Source organism: Wasmannia auropunctata, unplaced genomic scaffold (assembly GCF_000956235.1).
Source record: "Wasmannia auropunctata unplaced genomic scaffold, wasmannia.A_1.0 LD336051.1, whole genome shotgun sequence".
Lineage (NCBI taxonomy): Eukaryota > Metazoa > Arthropoda > Insecta > Hymenoptera > Formicidae > Wasmannia > Wasmannia auropunctata.
Window position 1 is genome coordinate 254233 of NW_012026839.1, and position 7204 is coordinate 261436.

The window sequence follows — 7204 nt, forward strand, 5'->3', positions numbered from 1 at the left end:
ACTCACTACTTTAGCATATATATAAATTTTTTTATTTAAAATATTTGTAAATTTTACTTGTAAATTTATCATTTGCACGAATGTATTTTTTGAAACTTTGAAGCTTCAAAGGTACCTTAAACTTCGAAAGGTCGAAGTTAACTTCGAAGCTTCGAAGTCTTTCAAAGCTTCGAATATTCGAAGTAGGTGAAAAGTAACAGCCCTAGTACAAACGCTAACTACACGTAATGTAGATTCTTTATAACAGATTTATTTTATATTAGATATCTTTTACTGAGTATAATATTATAATAGTAATGTTAATTATTATAAAAAAAATTATAATAGTAATGTTAATTACTATATTATAACCCTCACGGACCTCTTAATAATGAAAGAGCCTACTCATTAATTATTTAATGGCTAATCAATAATGGCTTCATTCCCGATGCTAGAATTTGTATACTTATTAATGCATATAATAGATTTTGAACCAATAATAATTGCATATGTATTATGATTGCATTTAATATGTTATTTAACTGTATTAAAAGTATAATTTGAAATAAAATGCAATTGTAATACATAAATTCGTATACAATTAAAAATCCCTGTGTGTGCTTATAATGTATAGTATTTTATGATTATCTGATATAGTGGAGTATGTCAAGTATGTGGGCTCGGCTCGTGAAATTTACTGCGGACTATCCATGGATGTGGGCAGTGTACTTATTGCTAATTGCAATACCAGTATCGCTGTTAATGTATTATTGCTGCTTGTCCGAGGTATATCCAGTCAAAATAATTCAAGTATTCTTGAAAGAACAGAAAGTAGCTTATTTTTACAAATATTTAGAAATCCTAAAGTGAATATTTGATAATATTAGTTATTTTTGTATGCAGAATACAAGTTGTTATCCAGCATGTAATGCTATTTGCTTATTTGTTAACATTAGTATATAAATATAAAAATCTAAAAGTGAACCAAAATGTAATTTACATTGCTCTCAACATCTTAGGATCCAACAGATTTTAAAGATGAAGAAGAAAAGCCACTTTCAGGGATGGCTGATGATCTCGATGAGGCTATGGAGAGTAATGAAAATCAGCACTCTTTAAATCTTGAGATAGATGATCAAAAACCTATTATAGAAGAAATAGAAGATATAGAGAGAGAGACTGGAACGGAGGAAGTAATAGAAAGTGATAAGGTTGGTAACAGATTTTTAAGTGTCTTTTAGCAAGAATCATAATTTATAGTTTTTAACTTTTTCGATATACGCAATGTTTTTTGTTTTATTATAAATGATCTTCGGTTACGTGAAAGCGTATGATTATTCCAGGATGCTCCGCTGCTTAGTGGCGAAGGACCACGACGAAGAAAACCAAATAAAGAATAGAGAGAAGAATAATTATAAAAAAATTTAATAAGAATATTATCGCGCGTTAAGATATTTACCCAATACTATCACATTCCACATTACACTTGCCACTGTAGATAATAGGGCCAGTCACTAGCAAATTCATTCACTGCAATGTGATCGATATTTAATTGCTCGTCTAAGAATCTTTGACATTTGATATCGTACGAAGTCTTATATTAATATAATTGTGAGGAAATGTGTTTTCAGATTATACATGCGTATTCTCGGAAATTTACAATTAATGGAGCGTTTCTTTTTTTCCTTTAAAACGAACGATGTCTTAATAATATATAGTATTTATGTGTTTTTAGCTACAACATCGTGAAATGTTGTAACATTAAAGAACAGCATTTTACTCAGTTTTAATGTTACATATTTGATATTACAGTGGGACAAATTAGCAAAAGATAGTAAAGAAGTGATGAATGTAATATATGTGAATGCAATGTATGTACAATTTCACGTCCTAATGTAACTTAAAACGAATTTAATAATTACTATATTCTTCAACTACTATGGCAGAGTCCAATTTAATTGCGATGCGATGCAGATAATATTTATCCACAGAATGTGCAAAATCAGCTTGTGTTCCCGTAATTTTTTAATCTATATATATATATTCATAATCAATATATATATATATTCATAATTTATATATGTATCATTTTTTTCTAGCGATTATAAAAAATACCGAAAGAATACAATTGACAAGGTAGCTTTTAAAGTCATTGACGTAAAATGTAAACGGTATTTATCGACCGTACCATAGTAGTTGATAGTCAATGATTTGTTACTAATTATTTGGTGTAATATTCACGAACTTTAATGTGTTAAATGAGTTATTTAAGTTAGAGATAAATCCATATGGTACATATTGTAATCAGGTACTACGTTGTTTGTGTATTGATCGATTGCGAAACGAAATAAAATTCGAAGAAATATAGAAAACAGCTAAATATTGAAATTTGAATAATACGATATTGCTCGATACATGTACTACGTTTCTTCGCTGTTTCGTTCAAAAGACATGTGTGTACAAATACAGATTGTAAGCATAAAACGGTGTCTACAATGAGATTTTAAGACGTAAAACTTAAGCCATAAGAAATTAATTAATCACAGACGAATATGAGGAGAATAATCGACTATGTTTGGTCAATTTCTTACGGCTTAAGGCTTAAAGCTTAAGCTTTACGCCTTTAAAATCTTATTGTAGATACCGCTTAAGTCGGCATTAAATTAAATAAAGCGCGGCTCTAAGGACTAGTGGCAGACATGCCGAAATTTTGATAACACGATTTGCAGGTGGGTACGGCACGTTGTGACAGATGTCCAGGTAACTTGGTGTGCACCGCCATGCATCTTGTACACAATACATCACCGCAGGACCAACAATGATGCTGGAACAGAATAATTGCAAAAGATCGAATCGTTTCAACCAAGCAAACACATAACTGCAAGGTTGCAGCAACATTGTAACATTTCAGCTATATTGTAGAAATATTACAATGTTGTTGTTATATATTGTTGTTGCAATATTACAATATTGCAGTTACAATCTGTGTTTGCTGGAAACTTGCAAAAGACGCAATCGTCAGCTGTACCTTTTTGTTAAAAGCATCGAACGTGGTGGAGCAGCCACATTCTTCCATATTTCGCGACGATTTCCATTCCAAGGCGACCGTCTTCAATTCATTTTCCAATTGATTCGCTTTTAGTTTAGCTCTCGTCTTCTCGTCGTGATTTGCGGTGTTCTCTATTATAGTCTCCGACAACGATTCCTTCATGAATTTATTGTCGAATTTATGCTTTCCCTTCTTTTGAGCGTTATTCGGAGCGGTATTTAAAAGTTGCCCCAACGAACTGACTCGCTGTTGAAGAAGATTAGAGTACAGATGTAAACGAGGGATGAACATTAATTTTTAGATAAAATATATTTTTTAAAACATCCTCCACTTATTTGTGACCAAATTGTGATACGTACTTTTAATAGAAGCTTCACATGATCCTCCAAAGAACTCGTGTGATCGTGAATCGTCAGAATTAAGTCTTCGCACGTTTCCCTAGGATGTATTCCATTCTCGAATCTGAAGTACAGGCCTCTCCACAGACTGGAAAATAATACGGTTTGCACTCAAACTACGTGACTGGCATCGAATATAAATCGTTGCACAAAAGTTACATGTTTATTACACGATAGACTGAGGTGCCAATTTTGGTTGAAGAATATCAGCAGATTCCTCGTTGTTGTAACGATTGCACCTGTAGATTGAATTTATATACTCATTCATATTGTTCGCCAAGTAGCCCCACAACGAGTACGTTCGCTCGGATAATCTAAAATAATAAATTTATACTCGTCATAACTTTTTTCGTTTACATTTATCGTGAGGAAAGAGATTGACATAAAGATGCAGTACCTTAACATTTGCCTTTCTTTCTCCGAATTTCCGATGAACGTGCCGTATTGACAACTGTGTACATGATCGTGTAACGTTAAAAGGAAATATTCGTTGAATTGAAATTTATATGGATATTGCTGTAGTAATTGGTACGTCGCATCTATAAATTGTGTAAATATCGGCGCGAGTTCTTTACCGTCGTTACTGACATAGCCGCAACGGTCACTAAATTTATGACCGAACGAGAGCCAATCCTTTTCTATTAAAGCCTGTTAAAAAAAATTGTTTAATCATTTATTAAACGAGATATGTAAATTTAATCAAATAATTATAAACGTAGAAATTTGAACAAACGGTTATTGAATTACTTACTTGAAAGCCCTGAATAGTTCTGTAAAATGGATCCAACAGCAACGCAGCCAGAGAGCACACTTGCGCAGTGCGATCCCATCCGTCGCTACAATGCACTACCACGCTCACGCCGTTCGAAACTGCCCGTGCGATGAACCAAGCAGTTTCCAGGATGGAACGAATATGCTTGAGCCAACCGCTGCTCTCTAAACCACTCACGAATGCACTCATGGACGTTGATCTTTGCACTGAGTTCAAATATAGATGGAAAGTTAATAATTATATGAGAATTGATTTTTTGCGCACAAACTCCACAAGAATTTTATACTTACGGTCCAAAAGCTTATTTAAACTCGTTCTCATTACATGAATGTTCTCTATGCCGAAGAAATGAAATTTGATATTGTCGTAGAAATTCTCGTTCTCATATCCCTTTCCTGCAGCTCTGTTAGCGAAGGCATTGATCTAATCCAACAGAATGAAGTTTCGTTTTTTTTGCTTTTAATGATACCTTACATCAGTTTAGTATAACTATAAAATCGTTTATTTGTGGAAAGTGGTACTGGAACTGTAATTTTTTTTTTAATTAACAAAATGTGCTTACTTCACAGATACAAGCAATGTTTCCTACTTTCAATTCTTAAGAATAAAAAAAAGTAGATATAATCATATATCTACTTTTTTATTCTTAAGAATAAAAATCAGTAGAATTAGATCGGATATTCAATTGGAAAAGGACCTATACATTTTTAATCGTATACTCACCCGCGGCCTTGTATCGACAACATACATGTACCGCGAATTAGGATTTGTACACAGTATGTGATGCATCATTTCCTCGTCTTCGGGGCACCGCGCGCTAAATCCCGAGAGCGGTTGACTGCAGCGGCAAATGGCAGCCTAAAAGTCATCTTATTTGAAAAGACCCTCATTCAGTTAAATAAGTTTAACGTTAATATCATTTTGCTCGAACCTTGTTCGAGTGCAAGTACGTCAAAACTGGTAGCCTCCCTCTGCTTCTGAACTTCGCGCTGCCTAATAAAATATTTTTCGTAGATGCGCTCGGGACGTATAAGTACCTTGGATAAGTATCGCAGAGCTGAAAGAATCGGTAGTTTAGTAAAAGTAGTTTAGTTTATTGACATTTTTTGAAATGCGAAAGAGATTTGAGATGAAAATATACAATAGATATTCACCTCATAATTAGTATTTAAATACGAAAGCGACCACTCCTCGTTCGGGACGCCTTGCCGTTGAAATTCACTCTGCACATTGAAGAAATTCCATCCGGCATGCTGAGGTAGCGTATCTTTATTCTCTTGGTAATTGAAGCAATATAAATCTTCTACACTAGCTGTATTAAAATAAGACCAATGAAAACAAAAAAATTATGAATATAATTCTTTAAGTTATCAATAAATATCTTCGAATCTGTGCAAAAATATAATATAATACAAATGTAGTAGCTTGTGTTACCTGGGCAGGATAATTTCAATAATGTGAGATAAATCTCGTGACAATCGCGTTCCTTCGGGATGACAAATGTGACAATGAAAAAATGCTTGCACTTAATATACAACGGCGAGCCTGTGGTCGTCAATGGCTGTTTCTCTATGTTAGAGATATGTGTGTATAACACCTGCGATTATGACATTGGGAAACATTACTTTCAAACGTAAACTCAGTAATTTTTATTAGACCGATATTGATTTACCCATATCTTCTTTTTGCCGCTCCTTTCGACAAAGATGAGATGAGTCACCGTCAGGTAGAGCGTGCCGATGGAATGATTATTGCTATATTTATCTAGCATCCTCACGTTCTCTACCTGCAAAATACACTTCCCTTTTGAAGGCTTATATTATACGTGCAAATATAAAAATATAAAGACATTTTTCAACATTGCGATTTTTATTTCGATATATATAATTCAATGTAAGAGGGTCAAAATAAATAGATAATTAAAATTATAAATGTAATTATAAATGTGTAATAATTGCTACCATCGTCAATTCGTTACTAATAAATCACAGAGTACAATGAATATCGAATCAAAAGTTACCTTAGGGACCTTTATCTGATCCATTTTTGTGGCCTTAAGAAAAATCGTACGCGCGATATCAGATGGCTTTATTTGATTTAGGCGATTGCAATCGATTGGCACACGCACACGTATATATCACCCGAGCTTCATGACAGCGACAGATTAAAAAATAAACATTTGTTCCAAGCGTAGGTGGACACTTGTCAGATATCTTAAGCTAATAGGCGAGGTTACACATACTACTCCCATTCACTCCCATTCCCTTTGAAAGTGACAGATGGTGACAGATTGCGGTATGCGTGTGTGCAACAGTCGATCCGCTTCGTATTGATATACAGACGAGGCGAAAATTTTTTTCAACGAGTTTCGGAACGCGGTCGTAAACGAAAGATGGTGGCAAGAAGGGGCTGATACATTGAAATATAATACTGGAAAATTGGTTATCGGGAGTTTTTGAGGTTGCTGATTACGAATCTGAGATCAAAATTTAGAAATTCAAAATGGCGGATTCAATATGGCCGACTCGAATTTAAAAAACAAATTTTATGAAAATTATCTGGGGATTCTCGGAGTCGCTGATTAGTCGAATCTGTAATCAGATTCCCAAAATTCAAGATGACGGATCCAATATGGCGACTGTAATTCGAAAAACAGTGTTGATCCATTATAAAATCGCTGAACCCCCAGATATATATTTTCATAAAATTTGCATTGTTTTTCAAATTCGGGTCCGTCATATTGGATTCGCCATCTTGGATTTCAAAAATCCGGCCACGAATTTGTTATCAGCGACCTCAAAAATCCTTGAGGGAAGATCTTTGCGTGGAAACTTTGAGAACTTTCAGAGATAATGAATTTTCTCCAGAAAAATGGCAATTTTTCAACGTTTGTTTATTCGTATAAACAAAATCACCCATGATTTCAAATTATTGCACATCGATTCTTATGCTTGAATGTATAACTGATACCAAAATTCAAAAACAAGTTCGAAAATTGAGTGAAAA

The 7204-nt window shown here is 33.9% G+C and overlaps 2 protein-coding genes across 2 annotated transcripts in view; one reads left to right on the forward strand and one right to left on the reverse strand.

Moving 5' to 3' along the window:
• The window catches only part of LOC105451458 (calnexin), a 5530-nt gene extending 3184 nt beyond the window's left edge, over positions 1–2346 (forward strand). The window contains exons 6-8 of the mRNA XM_011691908.1: positions 637–765; positions 999–1190; positions 1323–2346. Coding sequence (XP_011690210.1) covers positions 637–765; positions 999–1190; positions 1323–1379 — 378 coding nt within the window. The 3' untranslated portion in view covers positions 1380–2346. The remainder of the gene's footprint in view (positions 1–636; positions 766–998; positions 1191–1322) is intronic.
• On the reverse strand, positions 1738–6679 carry LOC105451457 (myotubularin-related protein 6). The gene is made up of 13 exons (XM_011691907.1): positions 6219–6679; positions 5871–5984; positions 5633–5795; positions 5353–5510; positions 5130–5255; positions 4922–5056; positions 4489–4621; positions 4178–4404; positions 3824–4074; positions 3597–3740; positions 3388–3514; positions 3008–3274; positions 1738–2803 (listed from the first exon to the last, which is right to left on the reverse strand). The coding sequence occupies exons 1-13, from the start codon at positions 6240–6242 to the stop codon at positions 2660–2662; spliced, it is 2013 nt and encodes a 670-aa protein (XP_011690209.1). The 5' UTR covers positions 6243–6679; the 3' UTR covers positions 1738–2659.
• Positions 6680–7204: the final 525 nt, after the last annotated feature.